A 21150-nucleotide genomic window follows, 5' to 3' on the forward strand; every position below is an offset into this window, starting at 1 on the left:
AGACCAATAAAGTTGTGTACAGCTGCAATGCTTCCCACTGACTTCTGCACATCCCGTCAGATGACGACTATGCACTTGGCTATTGAGGTCACCGCCCAGACAGGGCTTCTGCCATAGCCAATCAAATTTGCTCTAATTTGGTTGGATCGGTCCATTGTTTAACCCAGTGGTTCCCAAACTGTGCGCCGCATCTCCCTGGGGTGCCGCGGTGATCTCACAGGGGTGCCTCGGCCAAGGCCAGTTGTAAGCAAGTCAGGGGACTACTTGGTAATTATTTTGGCTTAGGGGTGCCTTGAAAAAATTATGGAGACCCCAAGGGTGCCTCGAACTGAGAAAGTTTGGGATCCACTGGTTTAACCCATTGGCCAATGATAGGTCAATGTGATCAATAAAATTGTGTGCGGAGAGCTTAAGACTTGCTACAGCTTGAAGATGCCAAAGAAAATAAAATAGAAAATGCTTCTCTGGACTAAACGGAACACGACCAACTGTATATTGTGTGTATGTTCAGACTATCAATTGGGAATAGGTGAACTTCTTCCATACCCCCTTACGATGTCCCTTATACTTTCATGGAAAAGGGTCAATTAAAAAAAAATAAAAATGTTTTTTTTTTTTTTTTTTTTTTAAAAGTAGAATATGTAAACAGTCTATTTCTATGTGATATATTTCGATTTTTAACATGTGGTGACATTTTATTTTGTTCACAACAGCCTCCCAGTAAGCATTGCCCTTGGGGCTCGTGTGGGGGCAAAACGTTTTATGTATGGTCATGTTTTTGGTACGGATGATCACTGACCCCGTGTTTTGGGTTTGGCTTTGGCTCTGTAAAAACAATTGCTAAAAATCACATCATTTGGCTCTTTTCTTTTGTTTCTACATTATTATTATTAACCTCAATAACATTAATTTCCAGTAAATTTTTGTCAAGTGACAAGAACGCTGCTACCCCTCCTGTTTCTGTGTGAGCAATGGCGCTGAGCAATGTCACTGGAGACTGGAGAGTGACAAGAACACTGCTACCCCTGTTTCTGTGTGAGCAATGGCACTGAGCAATGTCACTGGAGACTGGAGAGTGACAAGAAAACTGCTACCCCTGTTTCTGTGTGAGTAATGGCGCTGGATCTCGTAGTGAGGAAGGTACTTATGGAATCCAAAGCCCGCGAGATCCAAGTACGCAACAATGGCGTTTTGCCTCGATTCAGATCCGAGGACGCGCGAAAGTACAGAGCAGGATGTACTTGGATTGGCAATGTTCGGGGGGGGGGGGGGGTTGATTTTTGGAAAACCGGGCCTGAGCATCTCTAATTTTTGGTAGTTTTTGGAGTTGGTTCTCTGGGTCAAACAAAGTGTTCTACCCGCAATAGCGTTGGGATGGTGACTCAGCAGAAGACTGGCAACATAATACATCCAGGGTGGGTTTCTGTCATCTGGCAGTAACGATATCAGAAGCTGGCCGTTACTGTGCGCCATTACACTGCGGGTTTTGTACACTGCACAGACAATGAAGGGGCTACATTAATGCAGTGCTTTATTCATACACAGCATCAACCCAACGTAGGAAGGTGCATATCCTCCTTTCCGTTAATAGGTTTGAAATTAAATGCTGCTGTAATGTACACAGCCAGATCCTGGACATATCATCATCATCATTTATTTATATAGCGCCACTAATTCCGCAGCGTACAGTGGTGCAAGTAGAAAGCTGAATACATCAGATATTGGGTATTAAAATGCAAACCATTTGGGGACCATACCTGTGCACAGTAACTACAGTAGCCTGTCCTGTTCCAATCATCCCAGACAGAAACATTCAGATACATATTGAAGAAAACCTCACGGTTAAGGGACAAAATAAACCGGCAACAGTCTTTTGACCTCTTGCTTCCTGACCCTCCGCAGGCAGCCCCTGCTCGGTCCTCCTCACTCTCACCTCTCTCTGACTCCCTGCGGACATCACGATAATTACCTCCCAACTCTGCCATATATTGGGGAGACCGTTACTAATATTTCAACACAACAGAAAAAGATTGCATAGTTATATATATATATATATATTTGATATTCAGTGTATTTAAAACAAAAATGTGCCATTATGCTCGCTCGTTATGGACAGAGATAAAAACTCTTCTGTGCAAAATATTTCAATTACTAAATGCTCCACTTTCCACTCAAACATTCTTATTTACATGAATAGAGTGACAGATCAGCATCAATCCACTGGTCTCTGCCAAGGATCCAGATTGTCATGCAATACAAAGTATACTTAATGCTTATGCATAAACAGTAAGTGAGCAGCCTTTCTTTCATATTACATGTGCACTTACATAATATATCACATCTTGCATGAAGGGGGATCAAACCACACAAATCACATGTTTGTTACAATATATGTAAAATTGCATCCCAATTGTAAAGCGCTACGGAATATGTTGGCGCTATATAAATAAATGATGATGATGATGATTATTATAAGACAAATTAACATATTATATTAGTGACTTTGCATATGAAGTACAAACTGCACAAAAAAATCTACATAATACATCTACTATATTAAAACTGAAAGTGAAGATTTTAAGATGCAATCAATAAATAAGACAATGTAGGAACTAGAAGTCGTGCAAACATTTACCTGAGGCAACACCTTCATCCCAATCCGATTCGGATCTTTTCAAACGATTTGCTGTAAATCCAAAGCAAACTTGTATTCCAAAGATAAACGTGACAGCAGATATTACCTGTGGGAGAGGGGAGGGAAAAAAAGAGTATAGGTCAGAATGAAGTTGTGTGTCAGTAATCAGGACCCTATAACAATAAATATCTGGTTTAAGTCAATAGCACTGAGTGCTCTGGTAAGACACTAAATCCGTCCCTACCTGCGCCATGGTGCAGCAGAGTCCCCTATGTGATATTATTCTTTACTTCCAGTGCCGTCTGCTGCGATTGCTCTGTGAGTTCAGTCTATTACTTTACAAGTAATCCCACCTGGTTAGGTTGACAGGCTCATTTAATTTGTCCGGGGTATGGTTTCATCATGTTTCACTCACAAATCACAGCCCTGGGTGTAGGAGGCTGCTGTAACACTACACTAACCCCCTCCTTCCAACACACACTTCTCTCACACTTAGCCAATAACACTTTACTTTTAACATGCTCCAGCACAGACTGTCAATGTGCTTTGTAAGGGCAAGCCTAGGAAAACACACACACACAAACCACACATCTGTAAAGAGTATTTCTCTGGCAGTTACAACATCTGTTTAATATAAAATAATGCAAAAAAAAATATATATACATCTGTTGTGAGTTTAATCGAAAGGGTTTTCTAGAGTGAAAAAAAAAATCCAGCATTCAGCAAATACTGTAAGTGTATATTTTTTTATTTTTTTTTCACTTTAAGTGATTTATTTTGTAGCACATGACCAAGTGTCTCGTTAGATGTTAGGCATGAAGGGGGAACGCTCGCCTAATGCGATTTATTAAGGCAGCGAAAAGTTTTAGCGAGCAATCAGCAGTTAGGTTTTTGTTCAGGTTAATGCAAGAAAAAACGGCACCTATCCGTTTAATGTGCTTTCTTCCATTATTTTTTTTTTTGTAATGCATTAAACACAGTCAGTTTGTTGTCATACCTGACAACCTAGCACCATTTAACAGTAATCTGTTTCTGCTTTTCACACTCATTTTCTGATGGCAATAACTTGGATAACAGATGTTAAACAACATAATTAACCTACAATCAGGTGATTGCAGTTAGAGAATTAGGGAAAGGAAGACAGATTTTTATCTCACTAGTAAAGGGAGCCAGTTTGGTAAAGATGAGTTTAAAATAGCACTGACATACTGATTATAATTGGAATTCATTTTTTGGTTTTAATTCTCTTTCATGCGTTCAGCACACAGAGAAAAAATCCTCACGTGTAAGCTGTAAAGGTGGGTATGGATTTTGTATTGATAGGTTATAAACTGCAGTGTAGCCATTTGTAGCTTTTTTTTAATGCAGTGTGCATTTCAGATTTCTTTTCCTCTTTAACCCTTTTGTTACATATATAAAGCTTGAATTGCAAATATGTCTACTGTATGTTCCCTATAGCAATATAAACCTTTTATTCTTGATGTATCATGTGTAATATATTTACAAAGTAGGAATTGTGAGAGCGTATATATCATTTGATTTGATTGCATATATTATCTGCGGAAATTTTGCCTGTTCTTGAAAATATTATAGTGTGATTTCTTTTACTGGTTGTTATTGGTAAACTAACTTGGCTATATCAGCCAAGGTTTACTAACTGATACATTAAAACAATGCAGACACTTGCCTGAGAAACAACAATACATTAACATAATGAAAGGTACATATTACCTTAAATTTGTTTTGGGATCTGATCCATAGAGCTATAGATAAGGCTAGATTGAGTCTGAGCGCCTAGGCATTGTCAGGCAGTACATCCTAAATTAATAATTATGTACCTCCCGTGCTCCAAAAGCCCTTTCCTCAATCATTTTTACCTGGAAGAATAGAAAGTTGGTGAATGCCATGCAGCAAAGCAAGAAAATTACTATAATAAATATAAAGTATAAATATTTACACGCCGCTCCCTACAGTGTGTGGCCATAGGCATATGCCTCAGTTGTCTATATGATGCGACTATTAAAAATACTCTATTGTAGTGTTACTTAAACCAAACACCAGAGTCCTCATGTATGTTGTTTTATGAAGACTGTGGCTGTTATGGGTTATTTATTTTATGTGCAAAGTTCTCTGTCTGAACAAGAGCAGGCAAAGCTGCTTATGGATATACTAATCTCCTTAGAAAAGTTGGGTTCTGCTTGGAATAATTCTAATGCCAGGATCCTCAGCTTTCATGTGCCAATAGAGGGAGAACTCTTATGGTGCACAAGAGGTTGAACAGCGTATAGTACTATACAGAGAGTCACATTGTCTGTTATAATATCCGAGCCTGACTGTAACTGGTGGAGGGAATCTCCTTGCTCTGGGGCTCTGTAAATGAAGTGGTATTTTGTGGACAAGCAGGGACAGCGGCCATATTAATGTAAGACCCTCGGGGGTACTAAGAGCAATGTTCTGAGTCATTATCTTCCATATCGTTTCCTCTGTAACGTGGGTGGTCAGCTGATCCAGTCAAAGATAACGATGGCAACAACAAACAGCAAAGACGGTTGCTAGGAGCAGACTGGCCTTACAAACGTGGAGCTTGGTCTACAAAGTTTGGGTCACAATAAAGACCATGGAGGCATTGACCTGAAGAATGTGTTAACAATAAATACTAAGGAGATGATTTACTAAACCTTGTAAACAAAAGAAAATCAAAAATGGAGATGTCGCCTACAGCAACCAATCAGATTCTAGCTATCATTTATTTAGTACATTCTGCAAAATGACAGCTAGAATCTGATTGGTTGCTATAGGCAACCTCTCCACTTTTTTTTTTTCAAACCTGCAGTTTAGTAAATTTACCCCCAGGTGTTGTATTACTCTCAAGGCTAGGTTTACTAAACCTTCTAAAGAGGAAAAGTGGAGGTGTTGCCCATAGCAACCAATCAGATTCTAGCCATCATTTATCCAATCTAGGAAATGATATCTAGAATTTGATTGGTTGCTATGAGCAACACCTCCACTTTTGCTTTTTTACAAGGTTTAGTAAATGAACTCTTTAGCATTTATTGTTAACATATTCTTTACTTTTGCAAGTTTGTCAAATTAGAGCACATATAATGTGTATCAATTTTCTGAAATCTGACTGGTCCGGTTAATGGAAATCTATTACATTTAATAAAATGCACGTTAATGAATGCCCCCTATATGGAAAAATCTTGAGTGATCATCCAAATTCTATCCTCCAAGACTTACACCACACTCTATAGTGCTGGGGTTCTAACACTTCACTCTTGTCAATGTCTGAAAGGGACACAAGTGATATAAAAATATGTTCCTGTAACATAGTACATGTAATGTTCAGCTTTGTTATATTGTGTGTAATCTCAGCAGTGGGCTCATGAAGGCACCATAAACAGGTTGGACTCTCTCGCTGGAACCTGAACGGTGCCCTTACTGGAATACATAGTGCCTGGAAAAATACGGGTCTTGGAGCAGCACCATTAAGGCTCATACAAAGGCGCTTCTTTTTTTCGGCGCTCAAAATCCACTGTAGACGGACTGTGGGCAGATGGTGAAAGAAGAGAAATTGCAGCCAATTTATTTCGAAATTTGATTTTTTTTTTTTCCAGCACTGCTCTTTTTTACACTAATATATCAGAGGGTGATGGGATAGTCGAAGGTGAACAGAAGGAGAGGTAGCCCTGCTCATGAGAGCTTACATCCTAAAGAGAGTAATCTGATTGGCTACAAGACACATTGTAAAACCTAAGAGATCGTGGACCAGCGGGAGATGAAGACTGGATACAATAAGGTGTTCTGACCCTGCCATATCCATGGTGAAAATCATCATCATCATCATTTATTTATATAGCGCCACTAATTCCACAGCGCTGTGCAGAGAACTCACTCACATCAGTCCCTGCCCCCATTGGAGCTTACAGTCTAAATTCCCTAACACACACACACACACACGTCAATTTGTTAGCAGCCAATTAACCTACTAGTATGTTTTTGGAGTGTGTGAGGAAACCAGAGCACCTGGAAGAAACCCACACAAACACGTGGAGAACATACAAACTCCACACAGATAAGGCCATGGTCGGGAATTGAACTCATGACCCCAGTGCTGTAAGGCAGAAGTGCTAACCACTAGGCCACCGTGCTGCCCAAAAATGCAATAGTACACGTGAAATGTCATAGGAATAAGGCAGCGAATAGTAGATAAATGCATTACATTTTCTGCTCTTATTATATATTTTGGATTCCATCATTTTACTTCTATGTTATCATCAGGTAAGTGCAAAAAATTGCAAGGTGTCTATGGATGAGATCACAGTGGTTACGTGAAATTCTTTGTTTCCTCTGTGCTTAAATGAAGAAATACGCAAACTAAACATGAGTGTCTTCTAGTACTATAGAATGTCCCTTCCGCCCCAGTAATGTTTAGTACAAATGATGTAACATTGTGTCAAATTCTGGTGAGCTGTTTGTCATCATTTATGGATAAGTTCTACATTGAAACAAACGTAAATAAACACTATGGGGTAAATGTACGAAACTGAGAGTTTTCCGTTAAGTTTGAAAAACCAATCAGATTCTAGCTATCATTTAGATAGTACATTCAACAAAATGACAGCTAGAATCTGATTGGTTGCTATAGGCAACATCTCCACTTTTCAAACCCGCCAGAAAACTCTCTGCTTGATACATTTACCTCCTATTAGTGTTATTTTGTAAGGACCCTTCCGAAAACAGTAAGATTTTACTGTATACTTCTCCAGAAGTGGCCGTACCAGTCGGTCCACAACAGCGCTGACCTTCTCATTTTCCTCTGCCGCTGCTCTACCCCTGATGGACCTCTCTGCCAGTCGTTACATTGGCACCTTGTCCGCTTGAGAATTCAATTCAATCTCCTTACACTCATGTACAAAGCCCTCAACCACCCTTCTCCCTCTACATTATCCAAACATTTTGTTACGCGAATTCCCTCCTGCCGCCTCCGCTCTGCCAATGACCGCCCCCTCACCACCCTGCTGATTACCTCTCCCCGCTCCACCTTCAGGATTCCTCCCCCATGGTTCCTAACCTCTAGAACACTTGTGGCGCCTTATAAATAACGGAGTATAATATGTGCGTATAACAAGTAAATTTCCTGAAAATATGGATCCAAATCTAGAAATATGGCAAATGTGCTCCAAATTATTACCATTTATTTATATAGCGCCACTAATTCTTCAGCGCTGTACAGAGAACTCACTCACATCAGTCCCTGCCCCATTGGGGTTTACAGTCTAAATTCCCTAACATACACACACACAGACAGACACAGACTAGGATCAATTTGATAGCAGTCAATTAACCTCCTAGTATGTTTTTGGCATGTGGGAGGAAACCGGAGCACCCAGAGGAAACCCACACAAACACAGGGAGAATATACAAACTCCACACAGATAAGGCCATGGCTGGGAAATGAACTCATGACCTCAGTGCTGTAAGGCAGAAGTGCTAACCACTGAGCCACCGTGCATTCCATATATTAAGATAATTTACTAAAGCGTTCTAAAGTTTTCCAAAAATTGGACTGTTAGGGGCATATTCAATTAGCTTTCCGGTTCGCGTTACTGCGAAACATGCGCAGTATTGCCGGTAATACGGTACCGCAATAACACCGATTTTCATACGCAACCCTATGGGCTGCGAAGGAAAATCCACGTTATTGCGGTACCTTGGATTGACTTTGCGGGCCGTTCCGGCGCGATCCCGCGAACCGGAAAGCTAATTGAATATGCCCCTTAGTGTTTACAGAAAATGCATTAAATCATCAAAAATATTCACTATCAGTCTCGCATGTAAGAGAGCGTTAACTCTTCAATATTCAGTACTGAAACACATTACAAATAGAATTAAAAATACATGGAAACTTAAGGACAAAGTGACTTAGTTTTCATACATTTTCCATTAACTTTTGTACACATATGTGGGACTTTATTCTATCATTTCTAATGTGCAGTGTATGGAGTCACAGTATATTCCCAACTTAATTATACCTGTGGGGCCAGAAATAGCAAAACTTGCTCTGACAGGTAAATTGAACAAGCAGCCAGGAGAACAGACACCTTTTCTGTACAACGCTCCCTGTCCTCACAGATCTGCACACACTGTATAGTTCTTCTTTTCCAGATTAAATCGCACTCGACTTTAAAGAAAGTAAACAATCCCTGTATTTTGCCATCATTTTAATCCTATTTTACTGTATCGTTCTTTCACTCTGCAGTAATAAAGTTTCATGTCATTGCAAGATCTCTCTTCTTAGACATTGTTCTAAAATACTGTAGTAGTATAATAAAAAACATATGTCAATTATTTAGTTGACATCAATGGTATTACTTATGATTGACCTGTTTCTGCAGTCACATGTATTGTAGATTAATTTATTTAATGATAATAAAGATCTTGGTTATATGTGTTGGGTTCCTGCAACACAGAACTGAATGTTGGAGATAAACTTAGATGGATTCTTGCAACTTCATCTTTAAACCACCAAAGATATCAGGAATTTTTTTGACATTAAACCAACTGTTCTAGAATGAATCTAGAGCTCTGGTGTGGTGTGCTTGGGGGGCAGGACTCGGTTAACTTTTGTAAAAAATTACGCGATTCACCGAGCCCCGTTCCCCCAGGCACACCACGATGATGCTAGGGTTGCGTTATAAGCCCCACCTCTTAATGAAGGGAATTGGAACCGTGAGGTTGCCCTGCTCTCCCGGGAGTCCGGGAGAACTGCCAGTATTCCGGGAGTCTCCTGGACATTCCAGGAGAATAGACAACTATGCTAAAGATTCATCTTCAGGGCGTATGTCCCTTTGTGTACCGGATGTTGCGGGAAGTAGCTCTGCGCACGCTTAGGAACGGACCTTACGTCAATGAACACAATTGCATTCAATTCATGTCTGATCTCAAATGATTGGGTTGGGGAGAGTTTGGTCATTTGGGGTAGAGGGCGCCATAAGTGGGGAGCAGCACGGGAGAAGTCTTGGAGACGGTAGTGAGAGGTGGTTACCAGAGATTTACTATACTAATAAGTATGTACTGTGTAATACAAGAACAGCTAGAATCCCCATACACAAAACAAGGGCACCGCACATGTATTATATGAATAATTGTATGTATGATGGCATCGCCGAGTCACACAACAAAATGTATTTTTGGGGCCCAGCGATGCCAACCTAGCCTTTCAGGCTCCCCGCCAAGCTCTCTAGCACAGCAGAGGCCTTTTCCCAGTATGGTTCTTGCAGCACATGTCTCAGAAGGGGCCTCTGTTCTGCTCTATTGAGGGGAGAGGGGAGGGGAAGCCGCTTACTTTGTTGTTCCACCCTTATCTGTGGCCATTTTTGTTCCCGAATTTCAGGCCTATGAGGCCCCTCAGTAAGACGAGCTTAAAAATGAACAGCAGAATGGACATATAGTATGGTACAATATTTATATATGCCGAACAAGGACATTGTATATAAAATTAGCTGGATAATGCAGAGTGATGTCATGTAAATGAGACCGCAACGTATGGGGAGGGCATCAAAGGTTATGAGTTGTGTAAAGTCCAAATATCTGGCATCGATCAATTGCTTCAAAGAAGTGTGTCTATGTTATACATCGTGGGTCATAAAGAATGATGTGAGATTAAAACCTGGGGGTAAATTTACTATACTGCAGGTTTGGAAAAGTGGAGATGTTGCCTATAGCAACCAATCAGATTCTAGTTATCATTTGTTTAGCACATTCTACAAAATGACAGCTAGAATCTGATTGGTTGCTATAGGCAACATCTCAACTTTTTTCAAACCCGCAGTTTAGTAAATCTACCCCCAGATCTTAATCTATAAACTATTGTTATAGATTTGTGTTCACAAATTTTATCCCCCGTCTTTAAGTTTAGTTTCGTACAGGGATCTTATAGTTCTGCTGCGTAATGAATATTTATATTTTGTCGGTACATAAGATGTGTAGTTTACAGTGTTTGTTATTTTGACCGAGCGCGGCTGACAATAATGTTACACAGATTGGTCGGCTGTTTAGACGAGAGACGGGGTATCTCTTTAAATATTTATTTGAAGAGTCTGCAGTCCCCTGGATATTTACCTCAGACCCTCCAGCTTTGAACTTCAATGAGCTGAAATGTAAATAGCCACTAGTTGTCCTCCCTGAACGTCCAATCGCTAATTGGACGCATCTGGAAAGTGATCTCATAGAGACCACTATCTCCAGGTGCCACAATGCTGCCCTTGTGCCAAGCAGGTAACGCCGGTCATGTGATCTCAGGTGTTTCCTGTCTGTAATAGGTGACCTGAGCCCAGCAAGACCCAGGTTACATCTGTCACAGCTCCCATAGCATTAGAACATGTGTTTATATACACTGACATAGCATAGGACAGAAATGTATGAACTGTGTATCGGAACCCTAATAGGGCCCCAGAATATGATTTTAGGGGCCCCTAATTACAAGATATGCAATACATCCCATTGGGAACGACCACTTTTGGAGCTCCAGAATAATGGCCACTGACACGTAGGTTCTCATCTAAAAAAAAGAAGTTTGAGCTCTACTGGTCTGGAAACTGACATACAAGTCTTTTGCATATTAACTACTTCATTCACAGGTCAAATTTAATGAAACAATAATGGGGAAAAAACAAAGGGGTATATTTACTAAACTGCGGATTTGAAAAAGTGGAGCTGTTGCCTATAGCAACCAATCAGATTCTAGCTGTCATTTTGTAGAATGTACTAACTAAATGATAACTAGAATGTGATTGGTTGCTATAGGCAACATCTCCACTTTTTCAAACCCGCAGTTTAGTAAATCTAGCCCAAAGACTTTATATACACACACAGACTAATTTTGTCATAGTCGCTAAGGGTCTAAAAATCATGGAAAAACCTTTTTACATTAATTTTATTCCCTATTTTTCTCTATATAAAGCTCATAAATTAAAAATGTAATGATTTATTAACACGTTCGATATCGATCAGATATTGAACAGATCACTACCCAGTGTGAGAGTTACATGATCATAGAGACTGAGGGGCACATTTATCAATATTCACATAAAGTGAAAAGTAGTTTTCAATCCTTATCGCAATGATAAGGATTGAACTACTTCTCACATTTATGTACAGCCCTGCACAGAAACAGCAGTTCCGAAAAACTGCTGTTTCAGTGATAAAAAAAATCATACTTACCCCCCTCTTCGGAAGCGCTGTCTTCGGGTCTTCTCTTCACTCTTCAATTGCGCATGTCCAGTTCCAAGAACTGGACATGCGCACACAGATCCCCTCTCTGTCTCTGCAACAATAGTTGCAGAGAGAGAGCGCTGAGTGACAGGGAGGGATCATGCTGGCGTACATTAACATGACAAGTTCCCGAAAAAAATGTTTTTTCGGGACTTGTTAGATTGCGGCCAGGAGCAGTCACCATTCTGTTGAATGGTGACTGCTCCCAAAAACGAAGAGGAATGCAAAGCAGCAGATATTCATGATATCTGCTGCGATGCCCCCTTAATAAATTTGCGGAGGACACTGTGGGACCTTAATGACCCGTTAAAAGCACTATAGTGCCCCTAAGGTCCTACTTCAAGAATATTTGTATACATGTATCCCTTTAATATTCCCAATAGAGCAATACAGAGGAGCAATGAAAAAAATGATAGTACTTTAACTGTCTGGTCGTCAAAATTTGACGACGACCTAAGCAATTTACTAATACATTATTTATACAATATGAAAAATAAAAATTATGTAGATGATCAAAGAACTCTAATTAATATCGTAGAGAAGGGGTAGCTCACTCGTTAAAGGCTAATTAACCTCAACTCTGAAAACTGTTTTGGGTGGAATTTAAACAAGTTAAACATAAATACAAAACCTGTGTTCCAGCAAATCTCCCCATTCGGGGGTCCCCCTATTCCACCAAGGGGGGGCTGTCTTTGTTCCTGCCAACAACATGCTATTAATGGACAGCTAAGTGAGCATCGCTGGATTGCAGAGGACTTTTTCGTGCAGACAGCGTGTGAATCGCCCACACACTGCTGGCAGGAGAGAGGACCGCATGGATGGCAGCAACACCGTAAATTAATTCCTTGCCTTCATGTTTAATGTATTTCATTTCACCATAAAACTGTGTTTTCCAGTTTTAAAAGCAATAATACTATTACCTGTGCTGCCCATATAACAATGACGTTGAGAGGGCTGCTGGAGATCTGTGTCCGCTCCTTTCAGTGTCACCAGCTTGTGACCTGGGTCAGGTTAATTTGTCTCCTTGTGTCACTAGGAACAAACAACTTTATTTGGCAGGGAAACCGTGCTGATTTTCTCTACAGAAGGCAGCAGCATTGTGCACAGTATAACCATCCTAGTAAAGGTGTCACCTGTAGACGATGGGCCGTCACCTGGTCCTCTGGTCAAGAGGCCGGTCGCTTGGAGGTCTTGGTGCTATGTGCCCTCAGTGCTGCCCTAGCCGAGGTGCCCGGGAACACACTAGGGGGTAAATGTATCATAGTCCAGTTTTTGCATCCCACGCGAGATCGGCGAGATGACAGCTAAAATTTAAAGCGGCGCTGCCTTGTAAAGGGAAACTTGCCTTTACAAGGCAGCGCCGCTTTACACCCCTGGCCTACTGAGTAGGGGTGTAGAGGCTGCGGGACCTCCAGATGAGCTCTGCTACCTCCGTCACTGCCTGCGAGCTCGGTGAAGCTGAAACAGAACTTCACTGCGCAGGGTCAGAATAGCAGAGCGGGTGCTGGAGGGGGACGGACTCCTCTCTGCAAATTGTGTTATCTAGTGTTGCACCCCTGCTTGCTTGGAAAACTTTATAGGACTCAAAAAAAAACAAAAAAAAAACATATCCTATGAATTTAAACAAAGGTTTTTGCTCATCATTATCGGCTATAATCTAGCTTCTTACGTCAGTATGTACTCTGCACATCAGCCAACTTTCCATTATTCCATTCCCTTAGAAGTTTATTCCCTACGGACTTTTGCTTCTGGAACTCATTAACACTCAAGTTACATGACACGCCATCTCTGCGATAGAAACTCAACAACAAAAAAATCTCTAAAATTTGAAAACTGCAATGAGCTGTTTCATTTGCATCAAGCTTACATCAAATTCTGCACTTAAAGGGGCTTTAGAGTAAGGGTCAAGTCTCAGCTACTGGGTGCAAAATTTGCATTGGGAAAAACCGTTTTGGCCCTGATTCAATAAGGAAAGTAAAGCAAAAAAATGAGTAACTTTTCTCTTGGACAAACCCATATTACAATGCAAGGGGTGCAAATTAGTTTATTATTTTGCACATTAGATAAATACTAGCTGTGTTTTCATGGAGCACACAAATACTTGTTCAATTTATTTGTAAACTGAAATTTAAACTTGATCTTATCCTAACTATAAATCTGCCATCACATTTTAAATTTACCTCCCCCTCCGATGCAACATGGTTTTGTCAAGGTGCAAAGTTACTCATTTTTTTTGCTTTTCTTTCCTCAATGAATCAGGCCCTTTTTGTGCAGTGGGGGGATTGTAAAATGCAAAATGCAAGAATATGCAATATATCATGCTTGCCAACTCTCCAGGAATGTCCGGGAGACTCCCGCATTTTGCGAGAGTCTCCCGGACTCCCGGGTGAGTGTGGCAATCTCCCGAATTCTGCCCACTTCACTAAGAAGTGCCCACTTCCTAGTGAAGTGGGCAGAATTAGGTCCCAAATGCCGCGATTCCCAATGAATCGCGGCATTTGGCCCAGCCCCTGCTGTCAAATGACGCGTCATGACATCACAGGGGGTGAGGCCAAAATGACGCAATTTGGCCACGCCCACCTCCACTGCAAGGCTCCCGGAAGAGAGCTGAAGAACGTTGGCAAGTATGCAATATATTGGTTCTGCATGTCCCCCTAGCAATGTAAAATGGCGCTGAATTCTAAATTGTCCCCAAAACCTCTTCTCATTTTCAACATTGAATTTCTCTGTTCATTTTCATACACCACCCTTAAATTGGTAATTGACTCAATATTTTGGGCTTCCCTACTACTGTATAGCTGCTTAATCTTTTACTTATAAAACAGGCTTAAACGGCCTGTAGATCTCCAGCTGTTGTAGAACTACAAATCCTAATACGGCCTTTGGAGATGTTTAGTTCCAAGACCACTAAAGTTCTATAATATGTATATTTATCAATCTATAAATAAAAAATTACATCTAAACACATTAGGGCAGCTTTTCAATTACTAAATATTTATTTTCTGTCGATGCTTGTTCCAAGTTCTGCATATGTAAACAATTTAGTTTTAAATACATCACAAACATATAATAAACCAACTTAGATTAAAAAAAAAAAAAAAAAGTAAAATTGGAAAACCATTACGTAAGCCTAAGAAATAGACACTGTTAAAGGACACACTACAGATACTGTATAACCCTTCTTTCAGCTACAAATCCTTAAGATCCAGAGAGGATCTGATTGGCTCTGTTATTTGACAAAAACAGAGATCTTCAATCCTTAGCTGTCATTTTAAATGTATTTTAAGATACTGGCATAGTCGCAGCCGTTTCAGACCACTCTGATTTAAATATTGTTTACATCCCTGTAGAAAGCTAAGAAAGTAACCTGCCCAAAATACTGCATCTAGAGGATTTATTCTGCAACCTTTAAATATATAAGGAGGGACATGTAAATGTTTTGCAGATATAATGGGGTATATTTATAAACATCAGGGGGGAGGGGGGCCTGTAACCCCAATTAAATTGGAGTTACTATTATTCTAGCTGTACAAAAGCACTTCTGCTGCCTTTGTTTTGCACGGCAGTGTAATTAGTAGACGTTCTCTACTCAACACCTCCGTTCTGCATCTCTCTTGCACTCTCATCACATCCTCCCATTCTCGGTTACAGGACTTTTTCGGGCTGCATCCACTTTGTGGAATTCTCTCCCTCGCACAGTAAGACTTTCCTCTAGTCTTCAAACCTTCAAGCGTTCTCTGAAAACCCAGCTCTTCAGACAAGCTTATGATATTCCTCAACCACCATCTTAATCTCGCTAGCAAGGGCAAACACAGGATTTGTAGAGGGGGGTTTACACACCACGCCGCCAGTGGGCGTGACCAGCATACATGGGGGCGTGGCTATAATTTTAGACAGTACTTGGCTGCTCTCCAACTCTTGCTATCCCCATAATATACATGGGTAATGCTGCGTGCACTACTGTTAGGTGCAGCTCTCCATTTTCAAGCAGAGCTGTGTGAAGCAGTAGCAGGGTCCAGCCACCTCAATAATACAGTGTCCCAGGCATAGATGGGGGTTTCCAGGCACTAGGAAACCCCCCCCCCCCCCTCAGTTTGCCTATGCCTAGGTTACCCTATTACCACCCTCTACACAGCTAACACAAGACAACAACCCTCTGACCAACATTGCTACACACACAGCCCACTCAATACTTTTACCTTTGAATTCTAGCTGGTGCAATGTGCAATATGATGTAGCACGTGCCCTTGTGTTTCAAACTCCCATTGTTCTATAGATTGTAAGCTTGCGAGCAGGGTTCTCTTACCTCTCTGTCTGTATGTATTACCCAGTATTATCTTATTAATGTTTGTTCCCAATTGTAAAGCGCTACGGAATTTGCTGGTGATATATAAATAAATGTTGATGATGATGATGATGATATGTATGTATGCTCTGTATGTGTTGCAGGTAAGGTATATTCTTCAGACACACTGTGGCCCTCTGGAGCGAGCTGCCCGTCTCCTCAGTTTAGAGGGGGGTGGGGTGATACAACAGTTATCATCATCATTTATTTATTTATATAGCACCACTAATTCCGCAGCGCTGTACAGAGAACTCATTCACATCAGTCCCTGCCCCATTGGGGCTTACAGTCTAAATTCCTGATCCTTCCCCCTCCCCCCCCCCATGCCTTGCTTGTTTATCATGGACTACAGCGTACAAGTACAGCTGCAGTCCGCTCAATTCTATTATTTCCTAAACTAAAATGTTCTCCTCCAGCAGCAGAAGACCGTCCCGCCTCCTGTGTGACACTGTTGCATTTATTTAGGAGTGTCAGACACGCACATAAAAAGTCTTGAATGTCGCACAAGATGAACTTTGCCACAGCCCATAAAATCAACGCTAACTCTCCCAAATTTTATACACTCGCCACTATACCAATCTTCCATTACACCCACCGTTCGGTTTGCACCCATGTGGAATCGTCACATTTTAAGATGGAAAAAAGAAAAACACAAAAAACTCTGCCAGGCCCTGTTTAAGGGTTCAGGCCGCAAATATGCTCGTAACGCCCTCTCCCCTTCCACGCCTTAACCCTTAACTTGAAATCCGGCTTCCTTCACCAACACCAATATTTATGTTAATATGGTTTTGAAACTCTGCTCCACTTGGCTTTTTAAAAGGGTGACAGCGATCTGTCACTTATATCATTTTCTGTAAAATCAGAACTGTATGGCAGAACAGAGGCGTGAACGAACGCTGCTGAGACGAGAAGGGCTGCGCGCCTGCGCCAGTCACCATCCTTGTCTCTCTACTTGCATATCCTCAAGCGCCCGAGATAGGGTGACTCATTGTCTTCAGCATTTACTTAAAACCTTACTACATTTTTCTTTCGTGTTTTCTTTTTAATTTGGAGAACAACTATTCTGGAATATCTTAAATTGAATTTAAGTTTATACTTCTCCCTGGCACAATTTTGCATGCCCTAAAATCTTGTGCAACCCCCCCCCCCCTCCCCCCCCCAAAAAAAATACCTTGCACCTTAGGCTCCACTCCAGACAAGGGATCTGCCTTTTGCCATAACCTTCTCTGACCTTGAACAAAGCACAAATGTGATGTCCCTAGATTCGGGCGAAAACAAGCTGAGTCAGTTTAGGGGTAAAATTTTGGGACTCCCCAGCTGTAAAATATGGGAACATAATGTTAAAGTGTCGGGAGGCATCAATTTTGTCTGTTCTTTTCCCCCATATAAAGTTACCATTCAGAGTAAAAAATTTTATATATATATATATATATATATATATATATATATATATATATATATATATATATAAAATCAAAAATCAAAAATAATATAAAATTCACAAGAGCAGAATATGGAGTTAAAAAAAAAAGTTATTCCAGGTGAAACAAAAAAATCTACTAAACAAATAATAATAAAAGTCTCCTGACATTTAAGGGATAAAATGCACTGGTCGTTAAGAGGTTAAATTAGACGTTTTGGTTCAATTCATACAATTAACAGTATTTTAAGACTCCCTTTAACTATACAGACAGCCATGTATAGGCTCATGCAAATCCCTATTTACTTATCATTGGCCCTAAAGTGAGCAATTATATATTAGCAGGGTAGATCTGCTTACACATACAGGTGAGCTCACACTGAATACCATTTACATCCAAGTGACTGGTCGCCCTGACCCATGCCCATTACCATAACTTGTAATAAGGTGATAATTTCTGTTTAAACCAGCTTTATACCAAATGGGTTCCATTCTTTCATTATCACGCTCTGATCCCGCAATGCTTTCGGACTCGATCAACTGTCGTTTGTGGTATTTCCAGTGCATGGAAGATGTAGAACAGACAGTTCTTGGCCCAGTTTTATCAGAAGTTATCTAAATCCTAGAACATAGGATCCCTGAGTATGCTCACCTTACCCTCAATACTGACTTCCAGCAAGATATATTATACCACATACAAAATACGCTGTTCCCAAAGGTCTCACGTTCCTTTCCCAGTTATGTGAGCTGGATAAATTAAAAATATAATGCTAGAGGTCATTTATTTATTTTATTTTTTTATGTTCTGTTTGTTTTTGTTATTGTGTTTTAAATGTCCCGATCAGACTTGTTACTTTAACTAGGAGAGATCAGGTTGAAAATATGACATTGAATTGTAGGATAGCGCCAACTACCTAACAAACTTTAAGACATTCACAGTCATGATTTTAGTTTTATTGTTGATGTGCCCCTCCACTGATTTGAGTGGACTCCAGCAATATTGCAGGTAGATGACTATCTGTTCAATATTATTTACTTTAATAAGCTAATTTCGTATACTGCTGTTTGCAGAAAACCTTTTAAGCGTTCAATAAAGCAATACTCCACCCATAGAGAACTACATATATATTCCGAAAATGATATTGATAAGAATTCTAAAACAAAAGCATAAAAAATGTTCTTTATAATGCAGTAGATAGAGGCAGACATTACAGAAAGTAAGATTTCAGAACGAATGGTGTTTCTTTTTTGTTAATATGTAATATTCCCCTGACAGGGATCCTGGGTCTAGTTCAACAACACAGGGGAAAGTCGTAGTTGACTACTTGAACAATGAAAGAAACAACAAAACCCTGTTAACTATATTATTTCTGTTCAATAGTCCGTTATTTTTCTGTTGTCTGTTAAGAATTAAAAAGTACAAAAACATAAATATTTTCTAGAACCAAAGCTGTGGCTAAATCCCAAGTTCTAGTACATAGACATGGACACAATTAGTACAGTACTAAAATGGGCAGATTTACATAGGATACCTTTTAGGTTCCTAGAACGACGTATTTCTTCCCTGAAACGTTTTACGCATTTACTGCCATGGTATTATTCAAATTAAAAACAAAACGGCTTTGTCGAAATGAACCGTCAGACTACCGATGTCGGTTTAAGAAACAAAGCCGTGCAGCACGGTGGCTCAGTGGTTAGCACTTCTGCTTTACAGCACTGGGGTCATGAGTTCAATTCCCGACCATGGCCTTATCTGTGTGGAGTTTGTATGTTCTCCTTGTGTTTGCGTGGGTTTCCTCCGGGTGCTCCGGTTTTCTCCCACACTCCAAAAACAAACAAGTAGGTTAATTGGCTGCTATCAAATTAACCTTAGTCTCTCTCTGTCTGTGTGTGCATGTTAGGGAATTTAAACTGTAAGCTCCAATGTGGCAGAGACTGATGTGAATGAGTTCTCTGTACAGCGCTACGGAATCAGTGGCACTATATAAATAAATGGTGATGCTGATGATGAAAGTCCACTGACTTTTATATTTAAAAAATATATATAATCTTAAAATGTAATGTAACCCTTTATTGTACCACCACATTAAGGACATGCAAATGTACATGCAAGAATCTGCTCAACCTTTCTGCGGATCAAAATCAGAGAAAAAATAAGTCCACTCTCAGGAAATCCCATATTATATATGGTACCAGCTGCATGGGGATATAAATGCCCTATAAGTTTACAAAACAAAAAGACAGTTGTCAGCGCTTATCCTTAACACTGCATATCTGTGTCTATATAGCAAATTGAGCACGAAGTATTGGTTCATATTTTGATCAAAACGTTTAAGCCTGTGTCCCAGCGTCAATGGTACTTCATTGTATGCCGGGATCTTTCTGCGGATAAAAGCCTGAAATAATTTGACAATGAAATGCAATAATCTGTTACTGTACTAACCTATTACTGGCTAACTTCTCTGTAAAGCACCACAAGACATTAGACTATAAAATGTGTGGAGGTCACAAATGTACTTCTTTTAAGATCATATCTACATAATAAAGGTTAATTAGGGCACGTTCGCAGGTCCACAATGAATATCAATCCTATTGTACAATTCAGATGACTTTGTTGTTGTTTTTTTGCAGGATTGCATACGAACACAAAGAACAAAATGTTACAGAAAACACTTGTACTCCTTCCCATTTTGGGAAAAGTGCAGACGTGTCTCAGAGTAAGAAGTTTCCTGTTTGTCGGTAAACATTGACTACTTCAAATTGTGACATTTTCATTCTCACTAAGTCTTTTATCAGCATATCTGTGATTCCTGACGTTTATATTGTGATCTATATCTGTAGGGACATTTCCACTATAAGGACATGTGAATATCCAGTATAAAGACATGTGAATACAGCCCTGGCTGTTACTATTCTGACATTTAAAATATAGGTAAATAGATATAATTCCATATGCTCTTTTACAATTAAAACAAAAATAAAATAAAAAATGATGTGTTAAATTATAAATCCTAAAGAATAGTGAACGTTGGCTAATTTAGTTTAATATACTCTAATCATTGCTCCAAAAATGGTTTTAAAAATATATAAGATAAAAGGCATTCTTATAACTAAAATTTCTTATTAAATAAAGAAAAACAGATGTATGCATTTTGAGAATAGATTTTTACATACGCTAGCAAAATAGTAGTGAGCGGAAAAATATCACTTTTTTGATATTCTGTTTGTATAGTTTGTTAGAGTTTATTGTCTAAAGGTACTTGCACAAGACTCAGGCGTATAACAATTCTGGGTGCAGGGCTTGCATCGGCTATGGGGCCCAGGGATAGGGGAGGAGGAGGGGGGGGGGGTTGGCTGGTCAATGCCAGGTCACCCCTACCTCTGAGTCCTTTGCTCTACACTATTAAATACAGGGAGGGGAGGAACCTGGAAGCAAGAACGTTATTACATGCCCGTACCCAAATTTTGCATTGA

General features: G+C 40.0%; 1 protein-coding gene across 7 annotated transcripts in view; it reads right to left on the reverse strand.

Moving 5' to 3' along the window:
• ENPP2 (ectonucleotide pyrophosphatase/phosphodiesterase 2) overlaps window positions 1-21150 on the reverse strand; it is an 86778-nt gene that overhangs the window by 57667 nt on the left and 7961 nt on the right. For 6 of the 7 annotated variants that reach the window (XM_075214002.1, XM_075213997.1, XM_075214003.1 and 3 more), the window contains exon 2: window positions 2636-2741. In XM_075214002.1, the coding sequence (XP_075070103.1) occupies window positions 2636-2741 (106 nt within the window). Of the gene's footprint in view, window positions 1-2635; window positions 2742-2879; window positions 3087-21150 lie in introns of those variants that run through there. The other variant, XM_075213998.1, reaches the window with a different exon arrangement.

The sequence above is a fragment of the Mixophyes fleayi genome, chromosome 5 (assembly GCF_038048845.1).
Source record: "Mixophyes fleayi isolate aMixFle1 chromosome 5, aMixFle1.hap1, whole genome shotgun sequence".
Lineage (NCBI taxonomy): Eukaryota > Metazoa > Chordata > Amphibia > Anura > Limnodynastidae > Mixophyes > Mixophyes fleayi.